Here is a 23,148-nt window from a genome sequence, read left to right as displayed (position 1 = left end):
GGAACTAGATCATGATGACAACGACGACGTCGCTGACCAACAGTTATCATCTTCGATAGAAATTGGTGAAGAAACACTCCGAGATACTAATATTGTCCAAGAACCGTTTGACATACCTGGAGTACCCGAATTCGAAATATCAATTGACCTTGGTGATTTGCCTCAATACAATGCACCAAAAGAGGCAAACGAAGATGAGGACGAATGGGAATCCGGAAATGATAGTAGTGAGGATAGCGACAGTTATTATTGTAGTCCGGATGAGGATTAATATAAACTTGTAAAGGTAAAAGCAGGAGGCTGAGGGTTTAACACCGCTTCTCATCTACCCACACTAATATTCCCAACAAATTGTCCGATCGTCTCCATTCTATAAAGATAAAGATATCATGTAAGTTTTATGTTTTATGTTAGTCTCATGGAAGGTTGTGATATCTTTTCATTTGAGTTGTTTTTATTATATCTTTGATTACCTACTACCAAAGGTATGTTTACCTCTCTGTTGGAATTATTGAAATTTATGGATGACCTCTTTGCAGGTTGTGGCCCAAACCATCTGATCATGCTTTGAAGGTATGTGTTTTCTGTTATCACGCTTAAGTGTTAACATAATTTGTTATTTTCTTTTTTTTTTGTCCGACTACCAATATTTGTGCTGAGATCCTGTGAGTTTTATGTGCATTCATCTTTGACTCAGCCTCAAATGATGGTGGTCTCAGATCTAGATGATGTATTTGTTCCATTGCCAGATGATCTACTTGTTAATCTATCTGAATCAAGAAGCGTAGTGGAGTCTATGTTTCAAGACAACGTGAATGTGGAGTCTGCTTTTGGTCAAGCTCTTAAAGCCTCGCTTATGCTTATGGAGTGTGAGCTTCTTCACAAATAGCAATTTTAATTTTACCTTTGGATAAAATTTATCACCAATTATAAAAGCAGTGTGTTAAGTTATGTATTCCTTGAGTAATTGACTATTTAGTACTTCATTATGCAGTTCCAAGAGTCTGGTTGTGCATTTACTTTGCATTAACTTATCTCCACGTGTGTGCTTTTGCAGACCAACCTTGGGGGAAAATTGTTAACATTTCCGGAACCCGCAGAGGTGTGAGACGCTGTCTTCTGTCAGATAATCAGTTGCTAAGAGAAGCCATGACCGGAGGTTGCAGCATCAGAGCCATCTGGATCCTCAACAGTCTCGACGCCGTCGTTTTCTCCAGGTCATCTCCGAACACATTCTCACGCTACCCTCTCTCCATATCTATAATGGCCTGATGGAAAAATTGGAGGAAAATGTTACAGAATTTGTGTTGTTTTTTGAGATGCTGTTTTTGAGAAAATGTTTGTTCATCGTTGATAGAATTGTTATTGCCCTCATTCTTTGAGATGTCTTTCCCCTCTAATGTAGGGTTGCTTTTCTTTACCTGGTCTTGCTGGTTCAGTCTTCTTCTTCACATTTTTTGTTTTATTATTTAAATTTGGTTAGCCGGTTTGTAACCAAGGTATTATCGTGAAGCAACAGGCGTTTTTAGATTTTTAATGTTAGATGTCGTGCCTTTTTGTGCCCGTGTCGTTTATTTTCAGCATTTTACCATATATGTGGTGAATTGCGTATATTTCATTAATTAGTTAAACAATGTCATATTCTATGGAGAAAATTAACCATCGTGTTTGGACAGGGATTGCGTGCAACCGTGTACATTCTACCTGCAAAATGGTCAGTGCAAGTTTGGATTTACATGGAAATTTGACCATCGAGTGCAGACCATGAGGTACAACCTCTCAGCTTCATCTCTCGTTGATATGCCTGTTGTTCAATATCCGGTTGGGTTTCTGCTGGCCACCCTGGCTCCATCATCCTCATCATTGGATCTCCGGCCTCGAAGGTACTCCTTTACTTGCTCGGCGTTTTAATTTCGCTTCGTTTGAGCTCGATTTGTGCTAATTTCGTAATCTGGGGTTTCTAGGGTTTTGTGTTTGGTTTGGTAATGTGAGGTTGTGATTGGGGTTTTGTTCTGGTTTGCGGGGGAATTGTAGAGCAAATGTGGCAATTGGGGCTGACAAGCAGCGAATCGTGCCCGGAGAGACCCGGCGTGCCCAACTGTGTCTACTACATGCGAACCGGGTTCTGTGGATACGGCGGTCGGTGCCAGTACAACCATCCTCGTGATCGTGGTGCGGTAAGTCCTTGTTCGTTGTAAACTTGCATTGCAATCAGTTAATTAGCTTTTTTCAATACTGCTTAATTGTGGGTTTTGATATGTAAACTAGGACTCAAGCTTTCAGTGATAGGTGACTGCAACAAGATATATAGGTTGTTTTGAATTTTCGTAAGTTTGAGTGTTTTGTTGCAGGTAGTTTTTTGTCCCTTTACCTGAAACTAGATGATTGTTCGTTTGCTGAGAAGGCTGGGGAAATGAATGGGACTTTTTTGGAATTTATTCGACATAGTTAAACTAGTCTATATTTAATGAAAATATTAGGCCTAATATTTGTGTTTTGGGCTCGGTGCAGTGGGAAATGTTGCCTTAGTTACAACTGCTTGGATTTTATTGGTAACTGAAATCGTCTTTGCATGTGAATTTTGTTATCTTTTGTTTATGATTTCGGTTTGATGCTGCACGTAGGTCGTGGCAGCTGTAAGAGCTACAGGGGATTACCCAGGGAGAGTGGGGGGAACCTGTATGTCAGGTATGCAATAGTTTTCTGATCTGTTGTAGAATACCCAGTATTATAGTAGAAACTAGAAAGTCCTTTGGTTTTTAGCTACGACTCTGTCAATGGCGGTAGTTGCAACGAGGACCAAAATTTAATGCTGTTTAGTGCAAACACTCATGGTGCTAGATGAGACACATCATTCCTCTTTTTTCTCTTGTATAGTTCTTGTTCAATTATCATGCTAGTTGCGTAATGCGATAGTTGATGTGTACTTGTTACATTCCAAAGATGATTACGATCGTGTGTTAATTGGCTTGTAATGTGATTAGAAAATGTTGGTTACCCGGCACTGCTCCAGCTATTCGTAGTCTCTCTCATTTGTCATAGACCCCATAGCTTTCCCAAACTTTGTGGTATGTGCATAATATTTTAATAAAAATTTATTATTGTTTTAGTAATTTTTTAAAGCTTTTTTTATTAATTTATTTCAAATAGTTTCACTAACATGTATATTGTGTGTTTAACAGAAGAAATCTGTTGCTGGCCAGATAGCTCGAGAGTCAAAGACACTTCTCCACCATTCTGGTTCGAAGCCCTTTTCGTATAGGCTTGAGGAACGACGTCAGGTAATACTATATTAACTTTGAAATTTTATACAATTTATTTATTATTATTAATAAAATTTTCTTAATGTTTTTTTTCTTCAGGAGGGTTCTAAGTTCCCAGAGATCGACATGTTCAAGGACGTTTACGTTCGACCTGGTAATGAAATCGCTGGGCAGTTTTATGTAAGTATATGTAATTATTATTATTCTTATATGTATGAATCGTTCAAATATTATTTATATTTTGTTATTAAACATTATATGTTTTTTCTTTATTATTACAGGATACTATGGTGGAAAAGAGCACTGCTGTTCTCCAAGAAGCAGCATCGCAGCTTCCCCCGGAGACTTCGATCGAGGATGTCATGGTACCAGAGGATGTAGGTTTTCAAATCATGACTGAAGTCCTGGATGAGAACCTTGGTCGTCGTCATGGCCAGGTTGTTCGGGGTATGGGGAAATCACGGGTTCGTGAGACGGGTGCCTCTTCTTCCAGATTGAACACATCATTGATGGATGAAGTGACAACCTTAAGGGGTAAGCTTGCGATCCAGGAAGAGCAGATGAGGGTCCAGGGCGAGCAGATGAAGGAGCAGATGAGGGCCCAGGGCGAGCAGATGGAAGCGCAGCTGAGGGTCCAGAGCGAGGAGGTGAGGACCTATGCTGAAACGGTGAGAGACCTTGTACGAGCCATACAGACGGCCGGCCTACAAGTCTCGCTACCAGCACCTCATCATGATCCACCTTCGATCTCAGAGCCACCTCACCCTCCCGATACTCAGTAGCTTGATGTTTTAAACCTAGTTCACTTGTACTTTTTTCTTTTTTGTTTGGACATCTTGTATGTATACATTTTTATATATTTTATAATTAAATAATTTTTCTTGGTTAATTAATTATTCTTTACAATATTTATCAAAAATTAAAAAAAATAATTAGTTTTGACCAAAACATTTAAAAAAAAAAAAAAGGGTTTGCGCGACGTAGGTCGCGTCACGCAAGGAAACTTTGCACGACATAGGCCCTGAGTTGCGCAAGGCCACTTTGCTCGACGTAGGCCCTGCGTCGTGCAAAGTTGCCTTGCGCGACGCAGGACCTACGTCGTGCAAAGTTTCCTTGCGCGACGCAGGACATACGTCGTGCAAAGTTTCCTTGCGCGACGCAGGACCTACGTCGAGCAAAGTTTCCTTGAGCGACGCAGGACCTACGTCGAGCAAAGTGGCCTTGCGCGACGCAGGACCTACGTCGTGCAAAGTTTCCTTGCGTGACGCAGGTTATACCTTGGTCGAGCAAACTCTAGCGTTACCGACTTGGCGCGACGGGTTTTGCACGACGAAGGTACTTTGGACTTTGCACGACGAAGGTACCTACGTCGCGCAAAGTGTTTTTTCTACTAGTGTAATTGCACACATAAACATCATAGAGAAATACTGTTACCTTGTTAGATAAGTTTGAGGGATTGTATATTGTAACTTGTCTGGCTATCAAATCTAATCATTCTTCATATTAATAATAGTTATTGTTTAAGTTAAGAAAATGGTTCTTTTAAAAGAAAAGCTAGGAAAGGGGTTGAGTTTTATTTCCAAATGTGTTAAATGTATATCGACTGAATTTGCATTGTAAAAAAGTACAATTAATCATACCGCAGAAAAAAATCTATATCTGCAAATTAACGAGGCATTATATATGTGAATATTTAACTTCTTGAGTCTTGTTAGTACAAGCGTGAGGCATACTCCTGATCTATAGTCCCCAGATCTTAAATATAGAAATTTGATATATTGTCTGTAAACAACTTCGTACTGGTTATTGTCAACATTGTGCTCAATTAATTTCTCCTCATGTTACTCGTATGATAGCTGCCAAATGGATTTTAAGTTATATCAAAGGTACTTAGGATTTTGGCCTAACTTTGGCTCCTAAGCTTGCTTTTGCATAATTGTCTGTTCAGATGTTGATTTGGCGGGTAACACTAGCCGCTTCAACACTCGCTACTTAATTGAAGGTGATGATATCCACACCATTTTTATTTTCCACACCCCCTTCAATTTTTTATCGTCGACTTGAATGAATTGAAAATAATCAAATGATAGAAATTAACCGAGAGTGTGTGGAAGGTAAAATGGAGTATGTTAATAGCAATACCCCTTAATTTATCTTGGCACCAATCCCATCTCGTGGTGCTTCAAAAAGCAACTAATGGTCTCTCATTCTGCTAAATTAGAGTACCAGTCTCTTGCTTTGTGTGTGCTGAAACTACATAGGTTTGTTATCTTCTACAAGAACTTGGTCATCGACGGAGACACCTTGGGCCCAGGGGGAGGATGCCTCCACTCAGTTTTTTTTGGTAAAAAACTGTACATGCTTGTGAAATTAGCAAGATATTTCACTAGTTTACTTGTTCTTGTGACATTATCATTAACTCTTCCAGTTTCTATTGCCAATGTTGAAAGAGCATTTCGGCCATGAAATTTCTAAAGAATCAATTGAGAAATCAGATTGGAGATCAATGGATGAATGATAACATGAGTATTTTCATAGAGAGAGACACTTTCAAAACATGAAAACATATCGAGGGATATTGTAATATGTTGTATATAAAATTTTATAGATTAATATACAAGTATTTTATATAGTAAATTCTTTAACTTTTTAATTTGTGACTTTGTTATTTGAAGATGCCTCCATCCATACAGATCTCTAACTTCGTCTATGGGGTTCGGTTGCTGACCTGCTTACTAAAGCTCTCCATCAGCCTCATCATGGTGTTCTTTCCTCGTGTGGTTTTTTTTTTTGTTGGGGGGGGGGGGGTGGTGGTAATAAATTTACTTATTCTAGGAATCGTCTTCATAATTATAGAAATGTAATTTTGTCAAACCTAGATATATATATTGTAAACATTGTATCAGATTAATTAAGGAGTCATATAACTACAACAAAAATGTTATTTTTACCATCTCTCTTATAGAGACAGGACCCACAACAGAGATTGTCAAATGATGGTACAAATAGGTAATAAGTGTATCACTACTCTTTCTACAATGCGATTCATTGATTCTAAACACTTTCTCTCACTTGTAACGAATTTTCAAGTCAAACACATGGACAACACAAATCCTGTGACCTAGAAAACATATGGCTATTGGACTTCATGCGTAATATAACATGCTCATATACTATGAAAGAAGTTGAGGTTCCACGATAAAATCAATTGTCAATATGGGGAGTAACTCAACTCCTTATAAGTCCATTCAAAATTCCTCATTCCATCAATATGAGATTCATTCTCACCAATTGTAAATATGGAGGAAATTAAATCCTGCCAACCAAATTGTTTAGGCAGTTGCATTGTCAATACTGAAGATTATCTTTTCAAAAGTGTATGACACCCCAAGTTTCATAGACTAATATATACATAGATTTGAACTGTCATTCATTAACTAATAATCTATGTATTGCCAAGTTAACAACTTCACTTTGCTTAATTAGTTTACCAGAAGATTACCTGGAATTGCAGACTTCTTCAGAACCCTTTACAGAGAAATATCAAAAATAATCGAAAACGAATAATTAAGATAATGATGTGCACATTGAAAAGGCAGCCGTCATATACCTAATGTTATGAAACTTGCAGCAGTTATATACCTAATGTTATGAAGTACTGGTCGAAAGTGTATCAGAAAAGAGAGTTTTGACCAGAATTGTACACATATTTTCTTAAAAATGCTTCCCCTAAGCAGCCTAACCTTTCGGCTGGGAAGGATAAACCCTATAAAAGCTTAACAGACAAATATAAAGCCTAACTACAAAAAGAAAGTGGTCTTTCACACAACAAGAAAACTTTTGAGACTTTAATAGGAAAGAACTAAATATGGCAATATTTAATCTCAAATAGTTCGTCTAGTCCTATTTTCTGTGATGATAGTGTGATTTGTGCCTTTGTCGGCTTTAGGTTTAGAGTTTACTGCATTGAGTTTACATTAGAAACAACAATTAGAAGGAAAATACTTGTATTCATCTCTTCTTCACACTTTGCAGATAACGTATCATTAAACAATTTTCGTAATTGGAACAGTATATTCAATTTCTTATGGATCATTTGAAGATCATATCTTCACAAAATCATTTGAATCATATATCGTTTAGTAACCCAAATATATGGAACAAATTAACAATATAAGTACCAAATAACACATTCATGATAAACCATTCATTTTATTGATATAGCAATAGCAATAGCAATACTACTAGGAAAATTGTACGGACTTTTTATAAAAAGGGTATCGGTACCATTTGTATTAAAAAATTATTAGTGGACATCATGGAATTGTTAATCATCGTTATTCATTTTTTTGGCTCCCTTCAGGTTTAACTGGTTACAAATGACCTTAATACTCAGCGTATGAAATACACAAAAAATATGAGGTTACACTATGATCATCAAAGCTTACAGTCCAAGACTACAGAGTAGTGATGAGGTTCTAATTAATAACATTGTTACTAGATAACAATGTTTATGTTGTGGATGTCTGTTACACTATTAAGATAGCCTATTATATATGCATGAACGTGTATGGATTACAAAATTATTGTTCAGAATAAAGGGTATTGGTACTCTTTTTTTAAAGGGTATTGTACACTAATTCTATTTAGAGACACAATATAACGCACATGCTAGCACAATCTCTAATAGAAGCGACTCTACCATGTATATAAAATCGATTTATATTTAGAGATGTGTTAGCAAGTTTATTAATTTTATGTGTCTAATGGAGCTATCTAGATATTACATACCTAAAACCATCTCCAAATGAGATGTCAAATCTTAAGTGGAATGTCATGTAATCATATTTGAAGGTATGAGCAAGCTCCAACCGATATGTCAATCCTATGTTAATTGACATATGAGTTTTCATATGTCAAATTTGACATATGAGAAAAAGTGATGTTAAATAATTTTTAATTATTTTATTGTGTATGTCTCATTAATGCACCAATTGTAGATCTTGAAAATTTATTTTAATTGATTTCTTTTTAAAAATGAGTCCTATAAATATCATTTATAACAAAAAAAACATATCAGTTGGACAAAGAAAAAAATTGATATTAACACATCAACTATATCAAATTAACATTTGATATTTATTTTTTGATACATTGGTGAAGGATAAGTACTCCTAAGTACACCAGGGCTACGAAGGCTCCAAAATTCCAAATCTCATCTTATATTCTCCCATACACGAAGGCCCCAAAATTCCAAACATGAACACCTAAATCAGTGGCCGCAACGTGTGAGCAACGATGAAAACAGTTCTCAGGAAAAGCATCCTATAGAGCGGAATATTTTCTCATGAAATTTGCCAAATCTGCAGAGTTTTGAATGTGGACCACTTGTTTTGTTCAAGGGAAGATTTAGTCAATTTTTTATATTGGAAGAGGTCATGGACTTTTGGCCCTTCTTTCTGAGGAGGGTCTACATAAAATTATACTAGTTTGGCAATTGTTTGGAAATTGGAAGGCTACTTATGTCATGCACGTTGCAATTTGCAATTGTGCATTCAACTGAAATACGTGAAATAGTGTCAATATTATAGGGAAGTGCAGGCCTAGGTTGGTAACTTGGTATTGAGGAATGAAAGAGAAATTAATGAAACAACAAAGAAACCCCAACGGGTTAAGTCTAGTAGAAAGCGAGCAAAAATTTGGAATCTCTAATTTGAATTTGAACTCTTACGGACATATTTTTTTAGGTCACCGGTTTTGCTTTGATGTGTTGTTTGACTCTGAATCAAAAGTACGCTACCGCCTCATATGAAACTAGAATTGTATGGAAAAACAAATTAGGCTGCTATCAATATGTAGTGAGATACCTCTTATATTAAAAAATAATAATAAACCAATAAAGAAATTGGTTAGGGTTTGCCCCTTTGTTTAAGTGCATAAAAATTCTACTGATCCCAATCAATAGTGTGGTGTTGCTTTGGAACTTATTTTAGTTATACCTTTTTGTTTATCCATCATACATGAGGATTGGATGTGCTTCATTTACAATTCACATTCATGACATAAGTTTGAAAATACCTTTTTCATTTTTTTTAATTCAAGAAAAATTCTCTAAAGTTAGAAAGAATTTCTTGTCGTGAATGTGTTTAGAATTTTTATTGTTATTACAAGCGATATTTAACATTAATTTACATTAAAATAAGAGAGTATTTAAACATGAGATACAATGAGTTAAAAAAAATCCTAACCATTAAGACAATTCCCTACTTTCATACGATTTAGGATTTAGTAAATATGTGTATCAACTACCCACTATGATATTGGTTGTTATGATTGCTGACAGGAGGCAAATTACATAACTTGAAGTTGAGTTTTTACCAAATGAAATCCATTTTCAATTAACAAGTAATGTTAACAATTTTTGTAAGAATCATGAAGTGACATATACACATACATATACATATATATATATATATATGTTTTATTAGTGTTTTGGGAATCAAGGGGAGCAAATTGCTCATTGTCAGACTCATAGAGGAAAACTAACTTTAAATTAGTGAGAAGGTGGGTAAAGAATTTTTTTTAAGTAATCAAATCTTAAATTTCACTACCATTGGGCTATGAAAGTCAACTACTTGAATGATCAAACCAAAACTTCTCATAGAAAATAACTAATCCACACTCGGAGGAAATGGCTCCACTCAATTAACTTGTACAACAAATTGGAAAACACCTATTGTTTGATCTAGACCGCAGTATCATCATGTGAATATGTGAGTGCCTCATTTATTATGTGCTCAAAGCACATTGTAAGTCAAGACAATTATATAAGAATATATCTTCGATGTCACTCATTGTGTGACTAAATCACATGACAAAATTACATCTACACGAAATACTCTCAGTGACACCGAAGCCTTACGACACAGCAAACCTCTCCCACGCATGACAATAACTATAAGAGCGAGTTCCCCTGTCGATCTTCTTTCTCTCCAAGTCTTTTCACAATCACAAGTCACAACCAGTGGGATAGTTGAATATTTGGGCAATTAATTTATCAACCAAATTTAATATGACATCTCATCTACTACTTAATTATATATATAAAGCCATGTGAAAACTTAGGCTTCCAAGTTAGTCTATGTTATTTTTAATATGACTGAAATAATAATGCACTGTATCTGCATCTGCCAATTAAGTCAAAGATATTGCATGCAAGCATCCAATTAAAGGTAATGCTAGGGAGACTAAATTTGTAGACTAAATTTTGTAAACTAAATGACATAGAAGTTGATGATTCGATTATTACCTAAGCGTTGATTAACGTGCTTAATTTTTATTGATGACATATCATTTAATTTGCAAATCTAATTTACAAATTTGGTGTCTGTAGTACCTTAAATACTTGATGCATTTGTTGCTTCTTGGAAGCTGGTAAAAGTCCATTTAGTTTGTTAAATGAAGAATAACAATGAAAAACTGACTTTTGAAATTCCCATTCAATTCCTGCATCATTAGAATAATATTATATTTCAGAAAATATAATATAATCAGCTTCATTTGTCGGCACATTTGTATTACTATTTTTATATTTAAGAGTATTTTTGTCAATTTATTTTTATTTAATGAAGATTTTTTACGGAATGGTCAAAATGATTGACGGTGGACAAATTCATAAACCATTTTTATCGATGTTAAATTTCAAGGATCAAAATAAGGAGTTATGTTAATCTTATAGACACTTTTAGATAAAAATCCATATGAATATGTTGCTGACCAAACCGTTCCTTTTTCTTTTCTTTTTTTATGTTCAAGTGTACATGTGTTTAAATGTTTTGGTGTTGAAATTGTATGCCTTTTTGCTCACCACTTTTAATCATAGTGTAGTATTATCACCTCACTCGATGCTTGTCGCATATTGTTATTATAGTGTATCATAATCCATCTTGCTAATTACCATTTAGTTTCTGGGTATGAACTCGTTCTACGTTGAACGGTTGAAGGAGGTTCTAAGTTCTAATTTCATGAACTCTCGGTGAACTCCATGTACATGTTCTAATGATTCTGAAACATCTAAATGCTGAACTAACTAACCTCAAAAATTGATGGGTATATAGGGGTAAAATGATGAGTCTATAATGGTGATATAATGAGACTAGAAGGTATCAATAAAGGGTGGTGCTATCCATCCAATATTTTTTTACCTTCCACACACCATGTTAATTTCTATCATTTAATCATCTTCAATTGATTCGATCCAACTATCAAAATTTGGAATAAAACGAGATGTTTAGATAGCATCATCCTAAATAAAACACGTAACATGAATGAACTGTATCAAGAAGTGTGTAGAGGTTTTAGCACAACTGAAAAGAGGTTATGCTATTGGGCCGATCCAGTTCGCTCTTCTTCTACTCTACATTTGCATCGCAGAGGATTGTGTAGGAGCAGCTGGGTAGCTCTATCTGTTGTTTTACATCAAAGTGGAAGATGATGCGTGGGAAGATTTGATTTTCCAAACCTACTAGCTAGCCGAGAGGTGATTTTCGCACACTATTTTTAGTATCTCTCACACTTCTTTTTATTTCTAACTATTGGATTCAATAAAACACAAACAAAAACAAGAGACAAGATTAAACAGGAACTTGTGGTAGGCTAAAAAGGGTGTGTTTATCATTTCCTATGTAGTCATTGTACGCTGCAGAGTTGAATTTTGTGTCTCAATTCTTTCAGGTTTCATCACACTTTGGTCACTTATATAGCATCTACCACCAAGTCTCACCTCTCTGAAACTATTTGTGTCAAAAAAAAAGCAAATCATCTTGGCACAATGGCAATCAGGCAAATTACTCAATCCTAACATTGTTGTTTACACATATTACTGGCAAAATTAACTGAGATCTAGGCTCATTAGCTTTGAAATCAAAGTTCATCTCCAAGTAAATAACTCATCCGCATGCACAAATAAAAAAAGTTCCAACAAGTGCTATATCATTTAAGGATCGAAGTGAAACAAGAAAAGCAAGGAATGATCGATTGTTACTCGGCAAATATCAGTAAAGGTGTCATGGGAGTGATTTTAAAAATAGGAAAGTGTACCAAACCTCTAATCCAACAACTAATAATAGATTTATGCAAAGAAACAAATACAAATGACTGAAAACGATGGATAATATGCGTCTAAGAAAGATAATTCAGACCAAAAAGACAAGTCAATCTAATTATTCGAGAAAGCAAAACAACTTTTTAACTCCGAGACAACCCTTCTGTTTTGTGCTTAAAATGGGAAGCCAACAAACTTCAACAATCCCAAACCACCGTGTCTCTAACATAGTAAAGTAACTACCGCTTAGTAACCAAACGCTTTGCAAGACTAGTTGATAACCTTGCATTCTTTTCGTCTTGCCAGTTGCTACTACATAAAGTTGCATGCAACTCTACAGAAAGCAGCCAGTTCAATAGATACTAATATACTTGCCTCTTAAGCAAATAGAGGTAAAGAGACATGTCGATCTCTCATAAGAAAATTTCTCTCACAAATCAATTATATGAAAAAGGAAGGCTAGGTTCACAAACAATTCAGACATTGTACCCCAATAAATGAAGGAGGAACAATTCAGACCTAGAATTTAGGCCTTATCATTCCAACATCAACATCCCTTTTAGTAAAGTATTTTCCCAAAAATAAACCATCACCTCATCTCATATTTTATTGATTACTTTGATACAAATTTAACATGACATTACTTCAAAACAATACAAGTACATCATCTAACTCGTGAATGTTAAATTGAACTCCCATGTAACAAACTAGAAGAATTTCAGGAGATGCAAAAGATTTACTTTTTAATTCAAAACATGCATGCTCAGCAGTTCACCTCGAAAGACAAGCATTTCGGCTTTCGAAAGAAACTTATCAGCAAATTCAAGAATAGAAGGAGAACTCTTGATTTCAGCATGCACATGCTCCTAGATAGGACTGATATAGTTCACAAATCTGCCTGTGGACCAGGGTAAGAAAGAAAAACATAGTACCATCAGGTAACTCCCAATAACAACTAATATAGCTGTAAAAGAAGAAAACCGAAAGTTCAAAGTTCAAACTCACACCTCAGCACATAAATCAGGTAATGTTGCCATATGATTCTTTCCTTTTGTTATTTTTTCATTTGGTTTTGACAACAGATGCTTGACAGCATAAACCAAGAATGTTCCCAAAAAAAATTTGTTTATACTTAGTTTTCCCCTTAAATTCCTCATCCCACGTTAAGTTCTAATTCCTAACTTTTGAACAAAACTACTTGTAAGTTGTAACATATTCACTAACAAACTCTCTGACCACATCTCTGATAAATCTGAAACCCACCTGTGCAAGTATGTCTCACCTCTGTGAGAGATATAGTCACTAAACACGGTGCATATTACAATACTACTATCCTTTATCCAGTATAGACAATTTAACCAATCAATGAGAAAGGATGCTAATTTATGGTACTGCATTCAATGAAATTTACCCCTGTTAGTTTTCTTTTCTGGTTAGAGATTAACCTTCTTAAAGGACGTGCCGCTTGTTAATTGCCTTATCTCGAGGGATGGACATCATATGATATAACAAGATTACGGGCTGAATGACAATTAGCAAACGACACGCCGGTAAACGGATAGGAAGACGTAAACATGGATGCAAAAACACCAAATTAATAGAAAATGAGGACATTAAGGACCTTCGGAGGAGGTGGCCAGGGCCGGAAGCTTGGAGATAAGGCAAGCGGACGCAATGGCATTGTGGAGAGGTTGAAGAGAGCTCAATTCTCGGCCCAACAGCCTTCCAATGCAAATATAAACAAGATTATTACATTCATATACATTTCAAATGTGTATATACACAATATATATACATATGTCAAAGAAAGAAACTACCTTGAGGAAGAGGAGCGACGAGCCATGAAATTGGACGGAATCGAAGGGCATGGCGCTGCTGAAATTCTTGTTCTTGTTGTTGATGTTGCTGCTTGGCAAAACGTGCGCAGAATTGTCGATCTTCCGGCGATCGAAGCTGACATTTTTGTTCTCTGTTCGTCTGTGTGTTTCGTTTCGAAACCCTAAAACCTCTGTAAAACCCCAATTTCAGAGGAGTGACGGACGTTGAGCTCAATTTCACGTCCAGCTTTGTATTGGGTTGGGCTGGATCAATTCTCATCGTATTTGGGCTGAAGAGATTGTGGGCTTTTAGTTTGAAGTTCTTACAAACGTGTCAATAAATAAAGTGGGTACTTGTGGAAAATTTTTGTTTTCGTTTTTTACAAAACGATATTGTAAATTATTCTAGTAAGAAGGGGATATTCGAACTTGGGTGAAAGATAGTAAAAGGGAGGCATCTGTCATGGCCAACTAACTTATCCCACATATGTGTTGTGGTGATTTATTTATAGAGACACAAGTTACAACCTAGTTTGATATGTTATGTTGCTAAGCTCTGTCTAAACTATTATCCATGCATGTGTGAAAAATTTTACTGAAGTATCTAGTTTACATTTGAATGTATGGGGCAGATTAGCATCAGTGCCGGCTTTGGACGAGTCTAATAGGTTGCTTTGCACAGGACCCCAAAATTTGAGGGCCCCCCAGAATAATTTTATATTAAATGTAGTTATATAAAAAAAATATTATATAAAAATATCGTATAAAAATCTAATCAACACAATAGATATAATATATATAAATAGGAGTAGGCCCACAAGGCTATTGGTGCCTATAATCCCACACACCCATCAATTCAGTATGAAATTATATATTTTATAAAACTATATCTCACTTTTTTCCTTATTTTTCACACTAAAGTCTAATCAGAGACTCAAGAGTCTCTTTTTTTTCTCTGACGCCTCATCCCTCCCATTGCGTCCGAGTTCTCTCTCCACTGCTTTTTCCCCCCATAACCCACTAAACCCTAGTTCATAATTTCATCCAATTGAATTGAAATTTTCAAATTACAAAGACAATTCAAGTGATCAAAGTGATGCAGACTTCGATTAAATTAAGTAATTTATAAATTTAAGTATATGAAGTTGGAATTTGAAAATTTAGATATTTCTCATCTATAATGATTTTTTTTTCTTTTATATGGAGTGCAAGTTCAGTGCAAATGGAGGTCAAAATGAGTTAGGGGTGAGGATCGAAGATTAGAAAATACCAAAGAGCGATTGCTACCTAGGATCTATCTTACAAAAGAACGGAGAATTAGATGGAGATCTCAACCATAGAATATAAGCTGAATGGATGAAGTGGAAGAGTGCATCCGGCGTGTTGTGTGACTGTCGTAGGCCACTGAAGCTCAAGGAAAAATTTTATAGGACGGCAATAAGGCCGGCGATGCTGTATGGCACAGAATGTTGGGCGGTGAAACATCAACACGTACACAAAATGGGTTTGGACATGTGCAAAGAAGGCCTACTGACTCTCTGGTTCGAAGATGTGATTACGGGATAGATGTTCAGGACCGAAAGGGTAGAGGAAGACCTATGAAAACTTTGGAAGAGACCCTAAGAAAAGACTTAGAGTACTTGGATCTAACGGAAGACATGACACAAAACCGAGTACAATGGCGTTCTAGGATTCATATAGCCGACCCCACTTAGTGGGAAAAGGCTTTGTTGTTGTTGTTATTGTTGTTGTATACTTTTCAAGGCAAAACTCATAGAAATTAATCAAGTAATCATCACAACAAGAGGGAGCAATCGCAAAAAATACTAGACGCACACGCATTGCGTACTATCAGGTTTTATTGTTCATACTTATTATAATTTAATTGTGATCTTGTTTGAGATATAAAAGATGACACCTACTAGAAAATATCTATCTGGCTACTTAAAGCGTCAAAGAAAAAGAAGGGTTGAACAATTGACTCAGTCTCCAAAAGGAGCTATTGAAAGGTTTTTTTGTTGAAGAAAAAGAACCACAAAGTTCAGTGGATGATTTAGTTAATGAACAGCACATTGACAATGAGAAATTAGTTGATGATTTAGGCCATGATGAAATTGATGATATTCTTGAAGATAATGATAATTATGAGGATACTCCTAATGCCTTCACTGGACAACCGAGTAAGTCCATTCCCTCTGGATAACCGAGTGAGTCCATTTATGATCCTCAAATTTGGGATAGTCTTGATCCCAAATGGATTGATTTGTTAGCAGAAAAAGGTCCTGTAAGAGATCTATCGATTAAGAAAGGTCCTAAAGATAAGTTTAATAGGCATTTTAATGCAGCATTTTACACTCGATACTTGTCCAATAAAGAGAAACATGATAGAGATTGGCTAGTGTATTCAAAAGATATTGATAAACTGTTCTGTTTTTGTTGCAAATTGTTCAAGAAAGGGCCTCTCAAAGGTCAATTAGCAAATAAAGGCTACAAGATTGGACACATCTCAATGTGAGGCTTAAAGAGCATGAAATCAATTCTGATCACATCTCGAACATGACCACGGATTGATTTGCATCTTAGATTGGAAAAAAAAATGAAACAATTGACAAAGTTGTGCAAGACCAGATCAAGAAAGAAAAAGAGCATTGGAGGGAGTTACTACGAATGTTGATTTCCATTGTGAAATATCTAGTTAAATACACTTTGGCATTTCGTGGAATGAACGATACGCTTTATGAAGAAAGCAATGGAAATTTTATGGGCTTTGTTCAAATGATGGATGAATCTGATCCACTGATAAAGAAACATTTCAACATTTTCAAAAAAATAAGATTTCTTACCATTATCTTAGTCATACCATCCATAATGAATTAATATTGTTGATATCTTGTGAAATCAAAACTGCAATCATTCAGAAAATAAAAGAAGCTAAATCTTTTATTGTGATACTTGATTGTACTCCTGATATTAGCCACCAAGAATATATAACTTTGATCTTAAGATGTGTGGATGTGAATAGTACTCCAGTAAAAGTAGAAGAATATTTTTTTCAGTATTTGAATGTGAATAACACATTCGAACAGGGATTGTTTGAAGAGTTACAGAATGTATTAAAAGCTCTTGATCTTGATATTGATGATGTGAGAGGGCAAGGATATGATAATGGATCAAATATGAGAGGGAGACACCAAGGTGTACAGAAGAGGCTTTTGGATATAAATCCTAGGGCAATGTACACTCCATGCGGTTGCCATAGTCTCAACTTAACACTTTGTGATATGGCAAACTCTTGTGGCAAAGCTAAAGACTTTTTTGGAATAGTACAATGTATTTACAACTTGTTCGCTAATTCTACAAAACGATGGTAGATTCTGAAAGAAAATATAAAAGGACTTACTCTCAAATCATTGTTGGCCACACGATGGGAAAGCCGTGTTGCGAGTGTTAAAGCAATTCAATCTCAACCTGTACAAATAAAAAAAGATTTACTCCAACTAGCAGAAAGTGACAATGACTTAGTAACAAGAAATGCAGCTAAATCTTTGGCAACATATGAAATTGGGAATTTTGAGTTTTTATTGGGCATGACTATTTGGTACGAAGTATTGGCTGCTATTAATGAGGTTAGCAAGGACTTGCAATCTAAAGACATGCGTATGATGTTGTTATAGAACAAGTGCAAGGATTGATTGCTTATTTTGAAAAGTACAAAGAAACTAGGTTTGCAGAGGCCATGATTAATGCTAAAAAACTTGCTATTGAAATGGAAATTGATTCCGTGTTTCCGGAAAAGCGTCACGTTCGTAGAAAAAGACACTTTGATGAGAGTGATGATGAATCATCCCAATCAACTGAACAATCAGATGATGAATCTTTTAGGGTTCATTACTTCTTATATATAATAGATCAAGCTATTGATTCATTGAAGAGAAGGTTTGAAGAATATAGAGCATATGATGATATATTTGGGTTTTTGTTCACTTCAGAAAGATTGAATTCGATGGACAATGATAAATTGAAAGATTGTTGTGACCGTCTTCAAAACTTTCTCAAGAAAGGTGAGTTTGTTGATGTTGATGGGGATGCATTATTTGTAGAGTTGAAGCTTTTACGAGAGCGTTTTCCGAAAGAAATGAAGACATTCATTGACATATTGAACTATTTGAAGAGGATGCATTGTTTCCCGACTGCAAGCATTGTGTACAGAATTTTGTTGACTGTACTTGTTACCGTTGCATCTGTGGAAAGAAGTTTCTCAAAGTTAAAGTTATTAAAATCATACTTGCGATCAACCATGTTGCAGGAAAGGTTAAATGGACTTGCTTTGATATCGATTGAAAGTGGTTTTTTAGAGAAAATTGATTATGAAGGTTTAATTGATGATTTTGCAACAAAGAATGCACAAAGAAGCCTCTTTAAGTGAAACTTCAATGCTAGACTTTTTTAAGTTTTGTTTATTTGGTTTCTTAAGATTGAACTAATTGTTGATTATTTAATAATATGGTTATTTTTGTACCTTTCTTTACATTTAATGATATTTAGAAACCAATGATTAGTTTGAGTTTTAAAGTTTGTTTCGATATTGCTTTTTAGCATCAATACTTTGTTCAATTTTTTTTTTTAAGGTTGCCTTAAGAAGGGCCCCTTTTATAAATTTGGCACAGGGCCCCTGAAATCTCAAAGACGACCCTGATTAGCATATAAATAAAGGTAGTTTACTCCAGTGAAAAAACTACGTCTATTCGCCTATAACCTAATGATAGCATTAGTAGAGTAGGGAACTCTCCAAAAAACCAATTGCCATGTGACATGCTCATCTATGAATCTAAACATCATAATACTCGATGACTATCTATCATGTTGTTATCGAATAAGACAACACAACTCTTTGTTTATAATTCTCTAGCCTCTTAACATGCGCTTAAAAATACCAATTGGTTTCCTCGTGCAGTCTCCAAAACATTATTGGTTTTTGTTTACACCTACATACTTTGTCACTAGATGAATCATTTCCAGCTGATTAATACTTACAAATATTCACATTTAAACTCTTCATCGTCAACTGTTGATTTGGTGATAGGGATTGACCATCTCCCTAAATGAGCAGTATAGTTTATGCACCAAATCACCCATCTTCTGGTAGGGCCATCAGAAAAGTTGATGACACAGATGCATCCTACATCAAGATGAAATGATCCAAGCCATTCTTTTGTCAAATTCAGGCAGTTGTTAGATCAAATCCTCAGTCCATTAGAGTCAAATCTGTTTGAGTCTTTTATTCTCTTTGTAATTCTTATCTCTAAACAGTTGGTTAGGTGAAGGACTTTGTCAATATTCTTAAGCGCTCTGATTGTATATTTGAATTTCAAACCTTCCATGTTTGAAACCCTAAATGTAATCTTCAGTATATTATAAATACATTCAATCCAAGCTTGACGGGGTATGAAATTGACTGAAAAACCTAGCTACATATTTTACAACATTCAGAGTTCTTAGTTTGTACATGGTACACAAAGCTTTCTGAAACCAACGACAACGATCCAATTTTTTTTTTGCCCACTACCTTCAACAATGTCGTCTGATACAAACAAAAACACCACCACTACCACTAACCCCCCTCCTCCACCTGCAACCAATCCATTTTCCTCAGCCATGACCACCATTGTTAACATTAAACTTGACAGGACCAACTATCCTTTGTGGTTGGCCTAAATACTCCCTATCCTGAGGAGTCGTGACTTAATGGGGTATGTAGATGGCTCTTGTGTTTTTCCTCCCAAACACCTTCCTGGAAACACAATAGTCAATTCGACATACATTACCTAGATGCAACAGGACCAAATGATCCTCACTTAGATCAATGGTTTCCTCACCGCCTCTGTACTGTCAACGATGGCAAGCAAGCGCACTTCACGTGTAACCTGGGAAGCTTTAGAGCAGCGTTATGTATCATCTTCTCATAATTGAATCCTCCTCCTACGCAACGAACTGTTGCAAACCAAAAAAGTGACCTTTCATTTGCTGATTTTCTTGATAAAATGAATTCGATTTCTGACAACTTTGCCATAGCTAGGTAAGCATCCGTTCAAGCGTTCCTGTGAATCAGCGAGGGTATGCTCCCCACAACAATAGTTAACGATAACTGCACGAAGAAAGGTTAGTTTCTAGAACTGTTCATATCATTTGTCATATCTATGGAAAAGAAGGGCATCCAACCCTAGACTGCTATCAGCGTATAAATGCAGCCTACGAGGGTTGTATCCCAGGGAAGCGCATCACTGATATGGTTTCTTCTTCGATCATACTCAATCGTCAATAAAATGGGTTCTGGTTATTTGATACCAGGGCAGAAGCATATATTACTCATGAACTTCCGAATCTTGTCAATTCCGATGAGTATAATGGGATATTGGACTCTCTATTGCATATTTTGGTTCAAATACAATTATGACTGATTCTTGCTCATTTAACCTGAATAATATATTACATTGTCCTTCGGCCTCAACAAGTTTGATTTCAAAAAAGATCGGGGGTCAGAAAATTTTAGGGCCCCACTTCAAAGGCCTGCCTAGGGCGCCTAAATTCTCAGGGGCTAGCCATGGAAGGATGTCTTCAACATCAAGGTTCTCCATCTCTTTTATCTCCAAGTCACGTGGTAAACAATCAACATCCAAGCAATCTGCAACTTCTTGCGCCTATGTAAACACCAAATCTTAAAGCTTGGTGGTTTCCCTTGGCAGTCCAACCTTAAAGCTTTATAATCCTCAGATATGTTTATGAATTATCAACATCCATGTCAAGTAAGGTCATTTTCGTAGGGATTGAATGAATAATTTATGTAAACACCAAATCTTAATTAATTATTTGAAAACAAAGACTTGAAAAGGTTGATTTTGAATTTAAAAATAATAAAAACAAATTTAATTAAAATGATTAAAGAAATTAGCAAAGTAAAGAAAACAAAGGAAAACGTTTTGAAAACCAAATTATTAAAACCTAGGGTTCCACCGTCCCCTTAACAATCCTACGTAGATTTATCAATTACTTATGAATTACCCATGCAACTTTGAAGGTTAGGTTTTCCCTATACATATTCTACTTGTGGCATTCAAGCTAGAACGTATATCAAACATGCAATCTGTTTATGGCATTCAGATCAAATATAAACATGCATAACTCCTTACGCTTTGTGAAACCCCTTTGAAAAACCATGCAACCCCTAAAACGTGGCATTTGCCCTAGGTGAACTTACAACTATCAATCACAAGAAGCACTACCCAATTCCCCGGTGGCATTCCGACCGAATTGAATCCAATTACTTATCTAAACATCTTAATGGTAGCTAAGCATTAAGATACAAAGACAGTTTAAAGCACAATGATTAATAATTGCATGCATAATATCATAAGCAATTAAATAAAAACTACATATTCATGCTAAGGCTCAGGAATTACCCTAGCAAAAGAAAATTAGTTACGAACAATCATAAAATAAAAGGAATTTTATTGAAATAGAAAAAGGATAGAAAACACCTAGAAAATAAACTTCAAAAACTCTCTAGAGTAGTGTGTGCGTTCTCCCTATCTCCCTAATGATAAGAGCATATTTATGCGACTTTGTTAGCTTGTTTCTTTACATTTAGTGAGTTAGTTTCTGTTTATTATAGTGATTTGAGCTATTTTCGTGTGTTTGTAGGTCTAATTGGCAAAGGTGACAGGAAAGAGCAATTTGGAGCTGTTTTGGACTTGAAATGGATAGCATGTGTATGGAGCATAATGGATGGACGTTTTTGAAGTTTAAAGAGGCTAGGAATGTGCTACAAATCTGGAAAGATCAAATCAAGACTTGGAAGATAAGGAATCAGCTAAAAGGAAGGAACATTATCTTAACCAACTTTATCTTATCCAACATTATCCAAACTAACTTTATCTTATCCTATCATAATCTTATCCTACCTTATTTCCAGCTGCAATGGGGACTCCTTTTCATATTAAACCACCTCTTATCTGATTTCTAGGTGTCCGAAAACAATGCTAACTACTAATCCTTCTCCTCTACAACTTTGTGACGTGCCCTAGCCCTATAAATACACCCTTGCTATAGAATTCAAGGGGGAGCTTTTAGAGAGAAATTCAGAGATAAAAATATATACAGAGTGCTGCAGCTTTGCAAGGGAGGAGAAGAAGAAGCTTGGAGCCGTGTCTGCCATTCAAGACCTTTGGATTGTTGGAGCATTTCTAGGTGTATTCTATCTTTTGTTTTCAATGTTAAATTTTAATTGTCTTTGTTTAATTGCAAACTTGTGGAACTAATTTCATTTTAGCTAAAGGTGAATTCAAAGCCATGAACATATGTGTGATATGAATTGATTACATCCAGTTATTGTTTCATAAATCGTGAATGCAATTTGCTTAACTGTTTGATTGATAACTTATTCTTGTTTGTTGATTAAGGATACATACTTAGTTTGCATGCAGGGATTGGATACTAAAATATAAGGGATTTTCACCTAATAGTTATGAACTTATATTTACAAGTAGTGGAGGTTGCTAGTCACGATCGCGTTAAGTAAATTCCTAGCAGGAGTATCATGTAGTTCATAGTTACGAATGCCTTGTCAATACTTATGATTTTCATATAACTAAATGATCTTTGATATGTATCTCTATTATGCAATTCATGTAGGGAACTTGATAAGAATAATTTGGTTGCGTTGTTGAGTCCAATTCAATGAATTTAGGAAAATCTGATGGTTAATTTGTGCAGTTCACGGTTAACTTAGGGCATTGTCATTCATGGTTTATAGGAAGAATAACTGGAAATTGATTTGTATGCATATGCGTCATGTGTGGAGAAAGACCCTCTAGCTAGCCTTTCACCCAATTCACCCAATTTCATACCCTTTAGTTTGTTTCTGCAAGTTTGTTTGTTTAAATCTTAAATTTGTCAAAATAATCCCTCA

At 35.5% G+C, this 23,148-nt stretch overlaps 1 protein-coding gene and 2 long non-coding RNA genes across 3 annotated transcripts; 2 read left to right on the top strand and 1 right to left on the bottom strand.

Annotated features, from left to right (window-relative positions):
- The first annotated feature begins 3,155 nt into the window (after nucleotides 1-3,155).
- LOC108172285 (uncharacterized) lies at nucleotides 3,156-3,629 on the top strand. Its single transcript, XR_011578963.1, has 3 exons — nucleotides 3,156-3,281; nucleotides 3,363-3,443; nucleotides 3,545-3,629. It is a non-coding gene; the product is annotated as an uncharacterized lncRNA (long non-coding RNA).
- A 9,397-nt stretch (nucleotides 3,630-13,026) lies between these two features.
- On the bottom strand, nucleotides 13,027-14,225 carry LOC103418889 (uncharacterized). Its single transcript, XR_011579270.1, has 4 exons — nucleotides 14,184-14,225; nucleotides 13,988-14,088; nucleotides 13,812-13,887; nucleotides 13,027-13,264 (listed from the first exon to the last, which is right to left on the bottom strand). It is a non-coding gene; the product is annotated as an uncharacterized lncRNA (long non-coding RNA).
- A 3,694-nt stretch (nucleotides 14,226-17,919) lies between these two features.
- LOC114824174 (uncharacterized) lies at nucleotides 17,920-18,609 on the top strand. Its single transcript, XM_029100580.1, has one exon. The coding sequence runs from the start codon at nucleotides 17,920-17,922 to the stop codon at nucleotides 18,607-18,609; it is 690 nt and encodes a 229-aa protein (XP_028956413.1).
- Nucleotides 18,610-23,148: the final 4,539 nt, after the last annotated feature.

This window comes from Malus domestica, chromosome 03 (genome assembly GCF_042453785.1).
Source record: "Malus domestica chromosome 03, GDT2T_hap1".
Taxonomy (NCBI): Eukaryota; Viridiplantae; Streptophyta; class Magnoliopsida; order Rosales; family Rosaceae; genus Malus; species Malus domestica.
Note: the sequence above shows the minus strand (reverse complement) of the source record. Positions and strands in the feature narration are given on the sequence as shown.

Coding starts and splice junctions, on each gene's coding strand:
- LOC114824174 (XM_029100580.1), top strand. CDS start 17,920: ATGATTAATGCTAAAAAACTTGCTATTGAAATGGAAATTGATTCCGTG.